Here is an 18,065-nt window from a genome sequence, read left to right on the forward strand (position 1 = left end):
GTTTTTTCTAAACATTCCCCATTTTTTTGCATGTCAAGATAATTGTGTTTTTAGGGAGTCATTTTATAGCATTGCAGATAAGTTAGCAGGCAAATATGCATTTAAAAATTATACCAATTCCAAAGCAGACTTATGCAGATAAGCTGGGCCGGATTTACGATTTTGGCACCCATTGGCATTGCCCTTTTGAAGCTCTGCTAGCACATGGCTCTAAAGCAAACAGAGGCAGGCTCCTCTTTGGTCTGCATATTCGACACAATTCAAAATCTGGGCCCCGGAGGCAAATTGCCTGAATCTGGGCCTGCACATAAGTTGATGTTGAAAGTTCTGCCGGCAAAACTACCCACATACAATGACACCTGCTGTGTGGTGCGTATGGTTTCAGTAAGAGAATTTTACTCGCAAACTTTTTGAAATAAAAAATTGTGCACGTAAGTCCCAACCTCCCCTCTATGAGTAAAAGCATGCACAGAGTTTTATGCACGTATCAATCGCACGGTTTTTGAATCTTGCCTTTCCTGGATCAGTAAGTCATGCACTGTGGCACCAGCCTTGCCCTTATTCCAAGCAGTCAGAGCTCCCTTCCTGACTCCAGTCCAAGACACCAAAACATGGAGGAGTTACACAGAGCATAGCTGGCAGCAATGTGCAGGGAACATGAAACAGCAATCATTTTAGTTAATTAATAAAAACAGTAATTAAATGTCATTCTCAGACCAGTGACTACTAGAAAATGCAGTGGAGGGAGGGGGAGAGATTTGAGAAAAGCTTTATAATCAGGTTTACTTAGGGAATAGCCACTGCTATTAATTGCATCAGTAGCATGGGATCTTCTTAGTGTTTGGGTAATTGCCAGGTTCTTGTGGCCTGGTTTGGCCTCTGTTGGAAACAGGATGCTGGGCTTGATGGACCCTTGGTCTGACCCAGCATGGCAATTTCTTATGTTCTTATAATACACAATCCTAAAACTGAACGTGCAGAGCCTCTGTATATTCTGTAGTGTAGGTCCGGGATAGGACTCTATGCAATGACAGAGTTTGGATATCCAAGATCTGATATACATACATCTATATTAATGCTTTACATAGTGTGGCTCAGGCCCTACATTTCTGTCCTCTGCCACTTATATGTCCTGTACTTTGGTCCAATAGTGTCACTTAACCTCTACTTTTGGTTGTGTTGTGATTTTGGTGTTACAGAGAAGCATGACACTGTTTTGCTTGCCTATCTCTTTAAGTAAGTGTGTATGAAGACCTCTGGAGGAAGTGTGCCCTGTGATATATAAGACTAAACTGATGGGGGCTTTTCTGCAGTTTTTTTCCCCCCAATAATTTGGTGATTTAGCACAGAGTTTGTAATCTGCTGCCAACCACAGGGTGCTGCACAGCAGTCAGTATTCCCTACCTCAAGATCCCAAGTCCAGCATGACTCCTGGCACCCTGCAGCTCTCTCTAAGGGACCTCACCAGCTCCGCAGTTTTATAGGTCCAGTGCACACAGGATTTCCTGTGGGTGCCCCCTGCTGGCATCATCACTGCTTTCCTATATAAGAAGCTCAGTCCTGTGAGCCAATGCCTGAGCAACAGGTTTTGGTTTTGTGTGTTCCTGGTTTCACTTGTGACCTGGCCTGACCCTTGACTCTACCTTGTCTGCTGTTGTTCCTGGCTTCTTGCTTGTCTCTTGACTGAACTCTGCCTGCCCTGACCTTGGCCTGTTCCTTGATGTTGCATGAACTCTGCCTCCTTGACCCTGCTTGTCTGACTATTCCTTTGCCTCTGGATTCTGTTCTGGTACTTGGTCCTGACCATCAGTTGCTTTTTGTCAACCCCTACTCTGTATAAGAGTTCTTCTGGTCCAATAGGACCTTTCATAACCATGGATGCTGAAAAGCAAACATGCTCCTAGGTATTTGCCAAAAGGCTTCTGGGGGGGATTGTTACAGTTTGGGAGATCTTGTGGCCTTATCTGGAATACCTGCTGAGTATAATTGTGTGACGGGTTGTGAGTACTAATGTACTTGTGTATGAAGAATGACAAAGGCAAGAGTTATTTGGAGAAAAAAATTAGGATATAAATGCTTTGCTAGAGGAAGAAATATAAAGCATATTTATTTTGTTGCTGCAGTTTATCTCTGCTGTGAATCCTGTGATGCATCCTTTTTAGTGACTTTTATTGTGATTTGACTGCTGGTACCCCCAGAAGAATAGAGTCTATAATTTTGAGATACCACCCATTGAGTGAGACGTTTGCTAAATCTCAAGATTGTAGGTTGAGGAGTGAGTCTACCAGCATAAGAAAGAGAAGATTTAAGAATTTGGGTGTAGAGGTACAGTCTAAAGGTCACGGAAGGGAAAAGGTTGATATCTGGTATTTTCCATGTCCAGCATGAAAAAATATTGCCCTTAGCCTCTGAGCCAGGTCCAGGCCATAATCTACCTGACCATTGTTTTAGTTTTTGAATGCACAGCGGCTGGCGCCAGGACCACAGCAAGCCAAGATCAGACCCTTTTATTTGATGTGCCCCATCTGGGGGTTACAATGGTTCTCGAGCTTGGTTATAACAAACATCAGACAGGTATGTAACAGTGCTCTATACTGCAACAGAGCTCGTCTATTTAAGATATCATAGGTTTGTAATTTGACTCCTGTCCAGGACAGTGTTTGTGCTGCCCATCAGAGCCGGCACAAAAATATTTGGTGCCTTAGGTGTACCTTTGATCATTCATCCCCTCTCAATTTAGCTATTGGCGGCAGCTCCAGCATGGTGCTCCCTCCAGCACAGTACTCCCTTTGCTTTGGTACAGCACCTCGTGCTGGTAGGACTTTGCCACTCCCAAAATCTGGATGGCCTTTGCTACTGTCTAGTTTGCCTAATGGAGACACCAGCCCTGCTCCCCATTAATAAATAAGTATTGCTCAGGTCTTAGGGAGTTGCAGAATTGCTCACTGATAGACTGGCTGTATAGCATGGAGGTTGATTTTCAAAAGATTTATGCAGTTAAAAATCAGATTTTAACTAAAGTTGGTTAAAAATTCATCCCTCCTCCCTTCCCTTCCAGTCCAGCTAAAATTTGTCCACACAAAATTGACGAGCGCTCTGTTTAACCCGTGGTTGGACGCTCATTGTGGACGTGTGTGCACAGCGGCGTGTTGTGGATTAGAGCATCCACAACACGCCGCAAAACTAATAGCACTCATCACATGCAAATGCATGTTGATGAGACTATTAATCACCCCACATGCAAAAAAAAAAAAAAGTGCATCCAATCTGCACATTTTTATGCTCAGAAAGTTGTACAGAAAAGCAGAAAACACTGCTTTTCTGTACATCCTCCGACTTAATATCGTGGTGATATTAAGTCGGAGGAACAAAAGGTTTAAAAGATTTTTAGAAAAGTTAGAAAAAAACCCCAGAGTGCCGGTGGTCAGGTTAGGGAAACGGATGCCCAGTTAACCAGCATTCATTTCCCTAATCCATGGCTGAGCACCTGTTAAGAAAACGGACTCCGATAAATTTCAGTGTCCATTTTCTTAACCCGCGGACAGCCGACCTCTCCTGGGCGCAATCAACCCTAGTGCCTCCTTGGCAGTGTGACCCCTAATTTAAATATTGCATGGCGCCCCCAGGAAAGGTGCCTGATCGAGTCTTAGGAAAGCAGGTGCTGAACACTCTGTGCCCGCTTTCGGTGCATTTTTTTTTTTTTTGCATTTGCCTCTTAATGCGATATTCAGTGCTAACTGGCTAACTGTATCCCTAAAATGGCTGTCGTAAATCTCACTGCACACATTTTGTGCGATTAGATTGATTTAACCAGATGGTCAGCTACAACTTTAGCTGATTAGCTGGGGCTGAAAATTCAGACAAAGTTCATCGGTTTTGCTGCTTAGCGGCTCTTTGAAAGTCAACCCCTGTCACCTGGTATAGTGCAGGACGCTTCCTGTCCCTCCTGTGACAGAAGACATTGACGCGTACAGGACAGCACAGCATCTGTAACCAACAGCAAGACTGCTCCAGGACAGTCACAGCCCTGGACGTCTGTGCGCCTCTACAGGACAACCATTATAAAATAAATCATTGTCTCAACACTTTCCTATGGTGAGGTTATATACAGCTCCCTTTGCTTTACATATTCTGAGCGTGCTGGTTTGATTTAATGGTTTTATTGTTATCTTCGGTTTTTCTAACCATGCCGCCCTGTAAGGCACACCCTAAGGACATTAGCTGTACGAGTGTCCTGTGACCCTTACCCTGCCATAAAGAGGGCAGGGTAAGGGTCACATTACAGAAAGACAAGGGAGCAAACAGGAGGTTTAAGTGGAAAGCCGTGGCTGGAAGGAAAGAAGTTCTGAGGTCCCTATGCCAAGATGGGCAGCAGCTCAGACACATGCAAAGGAGGGAGCTCGCAATAACGTAACTCACCGTGAGGAGAAGTTAACCTCTCAGCTAAGCAAATGTTCAAACTGAAGCCATACAAAGCCACATGCCAAGGCCCAGCCCAGGCAAGGAAGCAGAGGGCTCTTACTTCCTCCTAGTTGTCTCTGCAGCATCTGCAGCTCCTGCTGCACCTCTGCCAGTGTCCAATGTCCTCCTGCTCCATTGCATCCAGGGACCAAGGGGGGCAGGAAAGAAGGACCCTGGGGGGCACTAACTGAAGTGGGAAGAGGGCTGAAATGAAGGCCTAGAAATAAGAAATGACAAGAACAGATGTGGAAAATAATTCAGAAACAGATGTGCGACCATCAAGAAGAAGAGCTACACGCACGTGGACTGCCTGTACGGCGTTGATGTTGTTTCCAAGTTGTGCAAAAAGGCTCAGCAGGCCTGAGTATCTCAGCCAATGCACGCACATTATAGTGATTTACATGCAGAATTTCAAGTCCTCCCAGGAGTCAATGATAATTCTGGAAGCCGTGGGTTCTCTTGTATTCTGTATGTATTATAGTTTTATACTTTGTGACTACTTATTAGTGTCCGCTTTAAATTCCACTTTGTAAAAGCAGGTTATAAACAAATACATCTAAATCTAAATACAGGTAGTCCAACGTCACTCCTACTTCACAGCTCATCTGAAAACTGTAAAATGGACTTCTGGAGATAGGAAAATTAGTTCTTACCTGTTAATTTTCGTTCCTGTAGTACCACGGATCAGTCCAGACCATGGGAACTCTCCCCTTTAAGGGTAAGTTGCTTTTCGGCGAAGAGGTCCTCAGGCAACTTTTGGACCTTGTTCTACCCCAAGGATTTAATAAGCTGGTCCAGATCTTCGCCGAAAAGCAACTTACCTTTAAAGGGGAGAGTTCCCATGGTCTGGACTGATCCGGGTACATACAGGGAAAAGTTGTTTTATATTGTCAGAGAGGCCATTCTGTCATGTAAAAGCTAAGTCTTCTCACTTTATAATCAGTGTTAACATTGTAACAGGACCGTAAAAATACCTTAGGCCCAAGGAGGATTGTTTCTGGAGTTCACCTCTCTAGAAAATGCCCTTCTCTAGTCTTCCGAGCAAATTTCATGCAGGAATCAGCCTGACCTTTTCATGCTTTCAAAATTATGTTACTCTGCTAAAATGCCACTTTAAAAAGCTTCAAGGTGCAGCCCTGTTTCTATCCATACCTTTCTGGGGTTGACTGATGTCCATGGAATGAAGTGAGGGTGGCACGCTGGCACAGCTCGTGTCCGTGGGATGAGGGTGAGAAGATGGCACACTGGCACAGCTCTTGTCCACAGGGAGGGGGTGTGGGGATGTCGCATTGGCACAGCTGGTGTCCGTGGGATGGGGGTGTGAGGAGGACACGCAGGCATGGCTGTTGGACTGCGTTTGAGACTCATGCGATTTGATGGCAGATGATGGTTTGGATGGGAAAGCAGCGCTATTGGTGATGAGATCTATTAAACGTTAACACAAACGAAAAATAGGTTAATGCTATTATATGCTTTGGCAAACCCTTCCAGCGTCAGCTGCATTGGGAAAACCCTCCAAAATTATAAACTGCTATCGTTAATCTCCTGATATGGTCGAACATCTTCTCTTGCCCAATTCCTTTTACATGTCATTGGTGAGCCATTCCTCTGATATAATTAATGATTACTGGGAAGAACAGATAATTTAAGTGTGAATATCACTCCCCATTCTGCCTTACAACTGTATAATGAATTGATTCTCTGAACCTGCCACTCCCTATCATACCTGCCATCTCCCCTTTAACCCTGATTTATCAAAGCTTTTATCATAGATCAAAAATCACATTACTCCAATACTCCAATCTCTACACTGGCTACCAGTCAAATACAGAATACAATATAAAATCCTAACCATTATACATACTCTTATCCACAATCCTAATTCTACTACCTTATGTTCACTTCTCCGTATATATAAACCCGCCAGACACCTTAGATCAATGAATAAAAATTTACTCGATATTCCATCACCCCGACAAGCCCGATTAGTGATTACCAGAAAAAGAGCATTTTCAGTCACCAGACCAATTCTATGGAACACACTACCAGACTCTCTAAGATCCATACCTAATCTGACCCAATTCAAAAAATCTTTAAAAACTTATCTATTTCAATATCTATTGCTCAATAACTCAATTCCTACATGTATTTACAGTGCACCTCATCTTATGTTTATGAAATTTTATTTTATTTATGTAATAGTTAATAATTTTCTTTTGATAATATATTTTGCATTTTATAATTATTTTTGTAGTTTCTGATCTCGTTTGGTTTTTTAATGAAATTAATTTTTAATTTTTGGAAATGCTTTATGTAAACCGTTTTGATTAAACACAGTTTGTAAAGGCGGTATACAAACATTCTTAAATAAAATAAATAAATAAATAAATAAGATGTAGAGAGGGCAAGTATCAGGTTTTTTTTTTTTTTTTTTTTTTTACAGGGGTAAACAGCTATTCACCCATACATACAGCTCCACTGAAAACTGCCCCATCTGCAGATACAAGTATGCACCCTGGTCACAGTGCACATATTTTTTAGCTGCCCAGTAGAAGGAGTGCAGAGAAGTCAGGGGAGGCAAAATGCATTCAGGGCTTTCATCCTGAAAGCTCATGCGTACTTTCCACTGGTACATGCATGGTTGTTGTGGAGTAGATGCAAATGTAGGCGGGTACATTGTACCCACATGCCCATGGCTGCCTGAATTTTCAAAGGAAAAGCCCACCCAGGGATTTTTTCTGAAAATGAGTTAGCAACAATCCTGCAGATCCAATGTACCCAATGGGATTGCAAGCACAGTGGCCATTATGAAAAGTGCCCTCATACTGTAAGGAGAATGATTATTCATCAGTAGTAATGCCCTCATACTGTAAGGATAATGAATATTCATCAGTAGTAATGCCATGACGGCATTACTACTGATGCAATACTAGCGACGGCATCCACCAGCAATACTGCTGACATTGTTACTAGAGTAACACTCCATTACTACTACCGGCACCTTACCACCGTAAGAATCCAAATTAATTAACAGCAAGTAAATCACCACAGAGCAGCATCTGGTGAAAACAGGCATAGCTGACTATCTTTACATATAAGAAACAAACCCAACACATGCTTTTGAGTAAGAGGTGCTCACGAAGGTCAATGGCAACAGCTCCAGCCGGCAAAGCATCTGTATATCCTGTGTGATAAATATGGATTGGCCACAAAACCCCATGATCATTGATCACAAATCAGATGGGATGTCAAACGAAGGACAACCAGCAGGCCAAAGCAAAAGGCAAGGCATTGCAAGAACGTGGAGGCATGAAGTAGAAATCAGAAGGCTTCTGTTTCCTTACCAGCACAGAGGCCCCTAGCATCCCAGCCATCACTGCTGCCTTTATCCATAGCCTCATCAGCCACTCAAAGACCATCATCACTGTAATCAGAGTCATCTTTCTGAACTGACCCAAAGTATCCTGGAAAGATATTCCTAACGGACTTTGCCAAACACAAAACTGTTCTACATTATTGGAAGGCAGGCATCTGCAGTACAACACTAGAGGCTGGAGAAGTGACTAGAAATCAGGGATCAAGCTGGACCTGTGCTTCGATTAAGCAAACTAGGCAGTCACCTAGAGTGCCAAAATTTTGGGAGGGATGGGGGCAGCAAAATCCTACCAGCATGAGGTCCAGAATGGTGCTGTACTAGAGTTAGGGTTGCCAACTGGCTGCTGATTTTCAGGACAGGTTGATCCAGTCTTGGTTTTACCCCATTGCATGCTGGGATTTATTCTGATTTCCCTATTGCATTCCATAAGAAAATCAAGACTATAAAGTAAGGGGAGTAAAACCAGGACTGGCTCAACCTATCCTGAAAATCTGGAGCTAGTTGGCAACCCTAAGTCTAGAGCCAATACCATCAAAGAAGGAAGCACAGTGCTGGAACCACTGCCACCAGTAGGAGGAAACACTGTGCTGGAGCTGCTGCCAATAGTTAAGTTGGAGGGGGCTGAATGATCAAAGGTTCGCCTAGGGCACCAAACATTCTTGCACTGGCCCTGGCTAAGAGGCATGATGGCATCACCGTCATCACTTATCATTGTTAGTTACAAGCTTGCATCACTGCTACAGATATATCAGCAATTACCCAAGCATTAATTTTATCTTCACTAGACTACTGCAACGCTCTCTATCTTGGTTTACCACAAACAGCTATACAACCATTACAATTGATACAAAATACAGCCGCTCGCATGTTATACAATACACCCCGGACAGAACACATCACCCCTGTATTACAACATCTGCACTGGCTACCAATTTCATACCGTATTACTTACAAAATTCTATCTACTATACACAACCTACTGTACAATAATAACTCCATCTGGCTATGTTCTTTACTACGAATCTACAGACCCTCCAGACAGCTCCGTTCTATTGATAAATGTATTCTTGAAGTACCAACAGTAAAATCTGTAAGTTTAGCACTGACCCGTAAACGAGCATTTTCTGTTGCCGGTCCACTATTGTGGAACTCTTTGCCTGAACATATCCGTCTGACAGCTAGCCGCATAGAATTTAAAAAACTGTTAAAAACTCATCTCTTCACTCAAGCATACAATATATTTTATTTATTTATTTATTTAACTTCTTTTACTATACCGACACTCAAGACCAGGTCTTATCGTACCGGTTTACATTAGAACAAGGGGAAAAAACCAATTAGCGTATAAGTGGAAATGAGAAGTTACATTAAAACAGGGAGAGTAAAAACATGGATGTCGGAAGATAGGACAGAATTAAGTAATCAAACAATAAGTTAACAAAAATTCCAAACTATAAATTAACATAAAACAATAAATTAGTAGTACAGAAACATGGATTATAGTCAGCAGAAATATACATGGAAATATATATATATGGAAATATATACAGCTGAAATATACATGGTATGTCAAATGGGAGGAGTGGTGGGGGTGAGGGGAAAGGGTGGGTTGAGGTTGCGGGGGGAGAAGGGAAAAAGGTAGGGAGTGCGGGGAGGGAGAAGGGTGGGTTGGAGGGTGAGAGAGAGTTGGTTAAAATGGAATCCTTCAACGATAGGCTTGTGTGAACAGCCAGGTTTTAAGTTTTTTTCTGAAGATTAAATGGCATTGTTCCTGGCGTAAGTCTTGAGGAAGCGAATTCCAATGTAGGGGACCTGCTGTCGAAAATGCTCGCTTGTGGATGGAGTTGTGAACTGATGATTTGTTGGGAGGGGCCATGAGCTTACTTTTGTAGGCAGTTCTTATCGGTCTTGATGATGTATGTAGTTCCAGAGGGAAGGTGAGTTGGAGAGAGGATTGTTGGTAGACCAATTTGTGGATGATAGTGAGAGCTTTGAACAGTATTCTATGTTGAATAGGGAGCCAATGTAAGATTTTTAGGATAGGTGTGATGTGGTCCTTGCGCCGTGTGTTTGTAAGGATCCTGGCCGCTGCGTTTTGCAGCATCTGTAGAGGTTTGGTCGAAGAGGCGGGGAGACCGAGTAGAAGAGCGTTGCAATAGTCAATCTTTGAAAACAGTATTGCTTGAAGCACAGAACGGAAATCCTGGAAGTGTAAGAGCGGTCTTAGATGCTTCAGGACCTGTAGCTTGAAGAAACATTCTTTAGTTGTAGCGTTAATGAATTTTTTGAAATTCATTCTGGAGTCAAGGGTGGCCCCAAGGTCTCTGACATGGCTTGCTAGTGGGGTTATTGTGTTATTAGTGAAGGGGTGGTTATCGCTAGGGGAGATAACCAGGAGTTCCGTTTTGGACGTATTTAGGACCAGGTTGAGATTCGAGAGAAGCTGGTTGATGGCATGTAGGCAGTCGTTCCAGAATATATATTCGTTCCAGAATATATATTAGGTTTATTACACTACATGATCCTGAAAAGTTATCTGATTATTTTATGAATTTTAATATGTTTGTATATGATTTTATGAACTGTCTTTGTAACTGTACAATATTGCTTGTGTATGTACTAACATGTAAACCGCCTAGACGGATAGTCCCCTACCCATTGTGCGGTATATAAGAACTGTAAATAAATAAAAAAATAAAAATAAATAAATAAATAAAAGTGTTCCAAAACAAATTGCTCCAAAATAAGATGACCGTCAACTAATATATATATATATATATATATATATATATATATATATATATATATATAAAATCAGTGTGCCTTCTGACCTGATCAGGTGCACCATGGAAAAGCCACCACTGTCTGATGCTCAAATCCAGACTAGCTCTGCTTGTAGGAACTCACAGCAACAGGAGACAACGTTGGTGGCTCTTAAATGTGTAGGAGCTCCTTTCTGAGATCATGCATACCTCTTTGTCCTAGTTACAGCATGAACCCTGGCATGTGATAATTAATGGGCCTCATGTAGTTCATGGATGGTTGCGCAGCACACACTGCACATAGCAGCTCCTCTCATTCCTGTCATGAGCCTCCTCCTTTGAGTTCTTCCAGCCTCATCCTGTCCCCCAGGCTGAATGAGATGGGGAGAGCATGCACCAGATGTGACTTACTTTGAGTGCTGGGAGCAGCAGCAGTGAAGGAATTCTGGTAGCCACATGTGGCAGCCAAGGCAACTAAAGCCAGCTGTTTGTGCCACACCAACTTCTCCCTTATTCCAGTATGTGCATACAAAGGGAGCTGGTCCATCGGGATGGGCTCATGTGTGTCTCTGCCCACCTCTCTCTTTGTTTTCAAATTTGGAAGCGAGATTGGTGGGGCTTTCAGTGCTTTCCTAGCTCTTCCTTTAGTTATACGAGTTTGCTCTGTGGAGGCTGGGGTACCACACAACATTTTTGTTAATATAGGTGTGCCTTGGGTTTGAAAAGGTTAAGAAACACTGATTTACATAAATACAAGCTTTACCACGTTTTTAAATAGCTGGTGTCTGAACGATTACTCTCAGTAGTGCCGGACAGCGGTGCTGCTAAGTAATAACTCTTGGTAGCCAATTTAAATAACATATAGCCAACTTGTGTGTACAAGGCTGCCCAGAGAGTGCCCTTCTCGTGCCCATGCACAAACAAGCTGCCACCCTGTTGATTTTCCTAAGCAGTTTTCAACCACAGCTGAGGTAGAAGTATCTTTTTCATTATCTTGCAAAATTATAAGCTTGCTCAAATGCATTCCTTATGGCCAGAATCAAAATGCAACGTCTACACGACTGGCGTTCAGTGCTTCACAGCCTTAAGTGGGGAAGGCATTGCTGCACCAGGTGCACAAGCAAGAGTATCTGCAAACTCAGATTGAGCTGGACAACAAATGGATAAACTTTATCGAGCTTCCAGAGCAGATTGATGGCACCAAGTTCTTACTGGTTTGAACTTCTACGGCAAACTATCACACAAGCTATCACGCAGTCGATAGCTTGAATGGCGCTCTTGGGGTGAGGTTAAAGACCTCCAGCCATCAGACAGAAACTTTCTATTAGTTTCACAATTATCCTCCACTTCTCTGCAGGATTGGGTATCCACTCTGGTTGGATTAGCTGTGATATCCCCAGCAGCACAGTCAGAAAGACTTACAATTTTGTCTCTTTAACCATCTCCCACTTGTTCCCCTTTCTGCAGCTGTTGTACGTATTTTATGTCCGTCCGTCCCCCAACATACAGCAACAGTCCTTGGCCAGAGGCCAAGGACTGCAGCTGCAGCAGCTCAGGGCTCAAACTGGAGCCATTCTTCATTCTTCTTGTTCCTGTGCCACTGGGCTGGTCCAGAACGCAGACATTTTAAAGAGTGTAGCTTTAGTACCTGCTGTTAGACTCTCTGAATAAGGTTTAATGCTTCTATTTGCTTAGGAACTGAGCATTCGATAAATAACACACATCAAAATTACCTGCTGCACTGTGGCTTGAATTCCTAATGCTCTCCTGCTCGTATCTCGTGTATTCACTGCCTGTGTCCACATCCGAGCACATGTCTAAGTCATCGTTGGTGGACACCTGGTCATCTGACACAAAGGATGTGTGATCAGACGGGTCAGACTCGGAGATGGCACGGCTGCTAGAAGACGTCATGGAAGGCACCTGGAGTTTGGCCTGTAGATCCTCAATAATCTTATCCTTCTGCTGGAGCTCCTTACTCAGTCTGTGAGGAAACACGATGAGAGGGGGAACTGTGAATGGGACCTCAGGGCAGGGCACACAGATATACGGAGGTAGCCATGTGATGGAGGTACAGGCAGATGTGGGTACAGTCAGGTGATAGGGGATAGAGATGTGACATATTTACATGAAAGAGTTCAGTTATATTACAGCATATAAGGGGCACTAGGTATACAAAATACTCTGAGAGGAGCTCTGGGGCCGTGACTGAGCTGCAGGTAATACTGAAAGAATAGAAATAGAGCAATCAGACGTGTAAATGTGACATTTACCTGAGTGCCAGTAATTCATGTCCTGACCTGTCATCCACATCAGAAAGTTCCCCTACAGAAAAGATACAGAAGAGGATATCAGGAATTGAATGGCCAATGCCTTGCGAGCAGAGGTTTCCCTCTTCCTACTCAGAGATGGATTCCTTATCCAGGATAAGGGTCCTTGCTGCCATTCTGTATTTTTGGCCTGGCAGCTTTCTTCCATTTCTTTGGGCTTTCAGCTCACTCAGGGTCGGCCTCTGTTGGGCCTTTATTCACCTCTAACCTGTTTGTTTTTTTTTATACGTCCTCATCCCCTCCCATTGTGGTACCAGTCCTTCCGGCTTTCTCTGAGCATGGGGATGTGGATCCCGAGTCAGGGCAGTCAATGTCCTCCCCTCCTCTCTCACCCTCTTAATGCACACCGATCCACCTCTCCCGGGCGTCCAATTTAATATTTAAATGGGCTGCTGCGGTAAAAAGGAGGCGCTAGGAAAAACTGTGCGCCCCTAGCACCTCCTTGGCATTGGGAACCCAGGAGAGGTGGCTGTCAGCGGGTTAGGAAAATGGACACTCAATTTTACGAGTGTCTGTTTCCCTAATCTGTGCACAGCCATGGATTAGGAAAGTAGACGCTCGTTAATTGGGTGTCCATTTCCCTAACCTGACCACCGGCATTTATTTTTTTTTCCGATTCTCCTTTTTTTGGTTCCTCCAACTTAATATCACCACGATATTAAGTTGGAGGAACTTCAGGAAAGCAGTATATTTTCTGTTTTTCTGTTAACCTTTGGAGCTCCTCGAGAATTAACGCCTGCTCCAGAGCAGGCATTAATTTTTGAGAGTAAAAATGTGTGCGTCAGGCGCACATTTATTTTTTTTGCATCGAGGGGTAATAACTAATGTGATGAGAGCCTTTACTGGTTTGTACGCACTAATCCCCTTATTGCATGAGGGGTTTTGGCCACGTGTCCAAGCACGCGTAAAGCCGTACGCACTATATTTCATCGGCCTGTGAGAGTTAGAATTAGCCATAAAAAGTACTAGAGGAATACTCCAGTGCTATAACAAAATTCACTGCTCAGGGAAGGGGTGAGTGCAGGAAAGTGGTAAGTATGCAGCAGTAGCTGCTCTGCCACTCACGGCGGTTGAGTTTGCCAGTCAGCCTTTCAGCCAACTGACTTCCTTTCGCCAGTTGCTCCCGAAAACTCTGCCCCATGTAATAGTCAATGTCATTTGCTCGAAGAAGCTCCTCGAAGGACTTGATGGTGTCTCCCAAGTGCTGGGTGAGGATGTGACAGACACCTCTCCCTTCTCGGATCTTCTGGCGTAGGTGGGACAGCTCTCGGGCCTGAGCCTGGATCAAGGAGTCATAGCGCCTGAAATCAAAAGGCAGACATGCGTTTTGGGTTACGTGGCGTGGGACCCGAGGTCATTCTGTGTCAGTCACAAAAGGCAAACCCTGTTCCACATAATTCAAACAATTTTAAGATGGAACGAAGGTTATAGTGTTAGGTTAAAGGTAACGAGAAGTCCAGACAAGCAGATACCTCCCATCTCTTTTATTTGGAGAATGTTTATATTTTACCTTTTTTTTTTTTTTTTTTTGGCATATCCATGTAAAAAAGATACCATTCCAGGACCAAACACATAACATCACCACTACAATAAGCTGCAAAGTATGACTTAACAATCCATGGTGCTGCAACCTGGAATATTTAAAGGAGAACTATTGTATTTGTTTTAAATACAGCTGTAAATGAGTGCTAACCACAGGAGGCTGTGGATTTTAAAACTCAGTCCCTTTTTATCTTTATATATCTATCTATATATATATAATGCTGCAAGCATGGGAAGCTGGCGTCTGGTGCTACTGCAAGGTCTCCGCTGGCATGCCAGGCTTGCACTGCCACTGAAAATCAGGCCCATTTCTAGCCTGCCACTGAGTCACCAGTGGGAGCTCCCAAAGAGGCAGCTGAAGCAGGTTCGTGGCCTGGTGTGTTTACTTCAAACTAATCTACTAGGCCTCTATTTGAACAGCCTACCCTGGAAGTTTTCCTTTCCAGCACAGAAGAAACGGGTTAACTAGGTGTAATGTATCTGCATGGGGGTAACCTGCACGGAGTGGCAGTTACTACCCTAACCAACTGGCTGGGCAGACTGGATGGACCATTTGGGTCTTTATTTGCCGTCATTACTATGTAACTCTGTTACTACATTTCCTTTCCTTGGTAGGTGCGATTACATTGTATTCTTTATTGTACGTACCGTATCAAATCTCAGTATGCATTGATGTCCTGAATCAGAAAAGTAGTATAAAATATTACTAAAGTTATATCCTCCACAATGACCTAATGAAGCACCTCTGTCTGAATGACCACCAGCACAGATAGACAGGAAACCCGAGGTTAAATACATCAATTTTCTCCCAGCAGCAACCATTAGAACAGTCAGTGATGCTAGCACAATGGATCCCACTCCCCGGAAAGCCGCAGAGGCACTGGGCCTTCTCTGCTCGGGCAGTGCAAAATTAATTGTCCCAGCAGTAGCAGGGGGTCCTCTTCAAGGAGACCGGCTTAGGTCTTAGCTTGGCTGGATGAGAAGCTTGACTGGACTTTGGGCATGAGAATTCCCTTTCAAGACTTCTGCCCAAAAAGGTTCAGAGTCCACTGTACAGTGACATTGATATCTCATGTGCACACAGGAAGCCCAGCAGGAGGAGGAGAGGCTGTTAGCTCTACCCACCACACTTAGCAGTCATGTGCTTACTTTACTCAGGGTGATTTGTCCCTTCTCTAACTTTATTGAGATAGAGGGAGGGGGATTGGTGCTGCTTTTATTGCTACATTTTATTTAATTTAAATGCTAGGCTGCCATTTGTTTTCATTTTAGTTATCTGGCTAACTCTAGGACAGCCACGTTTGTGGCCAGAGTTATCTAGATAACTTTATAATGGAAGAAAACTTTGATATGACACATTTTGTCTAGCTAACGCTAAATGTTACCAAACAAATGCTTTGAATATCATCCTTTATATGTTTTCTAAAGGGCTAGCTTATGAGAAAAAAACGTATGTCCTAGCTACTTAAAAAAAAAAAATTAAAAAAATTGACGAGTCTTTCCTACCCAGGCCATGTGGCTGAACTAAGCTGGTCTGGTAGCATCCCATCCCGCCTCGGCTTCTGAAGTTGCGTCTCTAGCAAGGATACCCTCTTGATGAGCTTCTGCAGGTCCTTGTCAGAGTTCAAGAATGGCCCAAGGCTGTCTGAGTGCCAGCCCTCATCTTCATCTGTCAAGCTATGAGCTGGAGAGCCTGCCACGGTGACACTGCCCTTCACCTTCTGGAGCCCCTCCATATCGGCGCAGAGGTCATAGGTGGCTGCAGGAACATGAATGCGGCTCTGCAGGCTGAGGATCACCTGCTGTGCCCTGTGTAGCTGCCTCCTGAGATCTCTGACATGCTGCTGTAAAAACGGGACGTCCTTGGATACGTCCCATTCTGTAAGCTCCTTGTGCAACCCAGGTTTGCATTTTATGGAAGTCATGGTGGGGAAGCTGGTGACTGCCGTGCTACAGAACTTATACTGAGAACTCAACTCTTCCTGCACGTTACATTCTGAAAACAGAGAAAAATGTAAAATTACTGAGAGGACATTTGGATAGTAGGAAACCAGCATTTTCCTGACAGGACCTGATGTAGTAATAGCCAACTCTCTCCCCGATATATTGCCAGTGCATATATTGCCTGCTCTAGTCAGGAAAAGCCACTCAGCCTTCTTGTCTCTTAATTTATAGGCTGAATAGACTTACAGCTCCTAGGTTCACATGTATTCTAGTTATCTATAGCAACAAATTTAGTGCTGTCATCCATCTCCGTATGATGAATACTCCTAAATCTCAATGCATTTCTACACTCTATCCCTGTCAGATGCTTCCAAGGTTTGAATACCATAAAAACATTCTTGTCAGGCTCTCTTCCCAGTAATCATTAATTATATCAGAGGAATGGCACTTTCATTCACTCTGGAAACAGCATCATATAAATAAATAAAAATACACCCTCTGCATCCATTACTGCCCTTTCTGTACATTCTGTACATTATATCAGCACTCTGGAATTTGTTGCCAGAGGATGTGGTTAGTGCAGTTAGTATAGCTGTGTTTAAAAAAGGTTTGGATAAGTTCTTGGAGGAGAAGTCCATTACCTGCTATTAATTAAGTTGACTTGGAAAATAGCCACTGCTATTACTGGCCTCAGTAGCATGGGTTCTACTTAGTTTTTGGGTACTTGCCAGGTACTTGTAGCCTGGATTGGCCACTGTTGGAAACAGGAAGCTGGGCTTGATGGACCCTTGGTCTGACCCAGTATGGCATGTTCTTATGTTCCACTGTTCTATAACGTCCAGTGATTATGGACAAGCATCTTCGCTGGCAGAAGATCCCTGAAACCTGACCACTCTACTAGGGACTTGGTCCTTCCAAAAAAATAAAATTCTATTTCCCTTTCCATAATTTCACACTCTGTTCTTTTGTCCATTTTATACGACTCAAATGTAAATGTGTTATCAGATTCCATCTTTTACATTGTTCCTGTGCTTTTCATCCTTATGAGGGGGCGACTGCCCTGGGGCCTACACTTCCATGCTAGCCCTGTCCCCAAAACTACAATTTCAGTATTCAAGGGGCCCTGCCGTGCTTGATTCAGCTGGACCCCCACAGCCTCCTAAACTCAGCTCTGCCTGTATCCTTTGGGTTAACTGGATCCATACTTAGTGCATCATCGGTTTTGCTTGCTAGTTTCTTCTTCCCTCTTTCCTAATGTAACATTTCAGTTTCAGAGGTTTTGTGCTACCCGATCGTTAGAGGGAGGAGCCTGCGCGGCAGCTTTGGGATAATGTCCCAGCTTCGCCTTACCCGGGCTGCTGCTTTCATCCCGATCGGCCTCGTTCTCACTTCTTCCACATGTCTCATATCCGAGATCCTGAAGGCCCACCTGCACTTGTTTGCTGTGCTGCATCACCAGTGGCTCACCTGTTGACATGCAAACAAGCAATGCTCTCGCCTTACTGTGCACTGGACTGATGTGAGACTACTGATACTTCTGACATGATTAACTTCTAATCACTTGTTATCTGCCGTGCATTTCTGTGTCCATATATTTGTAACCAACATGTGAACTGGGCAATTTCTATGTTTATTTATGGTTCTAGTAAT

At 43.6% G+C, this 18,065-nt stretch overlaps 1 protein-coding gene across 8 annotated transcripts in view; it reads right to left on the bottom strand.

Annotated features, from left to right (window-relative positions):
* The window catches only part of PDE4DIP (phosphodiesterase 4D interacting protein), a 237,109-nt gene that overhangs the window by 31,352 nt on the left and 187,692 nt on the right, over positions 1-18,065 (bottom strand). For all 8 annotated transcript variants that reach the window (XM_029618266.1, XM_029618265.1, XM_029618264.1 and 5 more), the window contains 7 exons: positions 17,766-17,882; positions 15,978-16,467; positions 13,995-14,230; positions 12,873-12,924; positions 12,333-12,583; positions 5,614-5,886; positions 4,523-4,678 (listed from right to left, as the gene is read on the bottom strand). In XM_029618266.1, coding sequence (XP_029474126.1) covers positions 4,523-4,678; positions 5,614-5,886; positions 12,333-12,583; positions 12,873-12,924; positions 13,995-14,230; positions 15,978-16,467; positions 17,766-17,882 — 1,575 coding nt within the window. The remainder of the gene's footprint in view (positions 1-4,522; positions 4,679-5,613; positions 5,887-12,332; positions 12,584-12,872; positions 12,925-13,994; positions 14,231-15,977; positions 16,468-17,765; positions 17,883-18,065) is intronic.

Source organism: Rhinatrema bivittatum, chromosome 10 (genome assembly GCF_901001135.1).
Source record: "Rhinatrema bivittatum chromosome 10, aRhiBiv1.1, whole genome shotgun sequence".
Taxonomy (NCBI): domain Eukaryota; kingdom Metazoa; phylum Chordata; class Amphibia; order Gymnophiona; family Rhinatrematidae; genus Rhinatrema; species Rhinatrema bivittatum.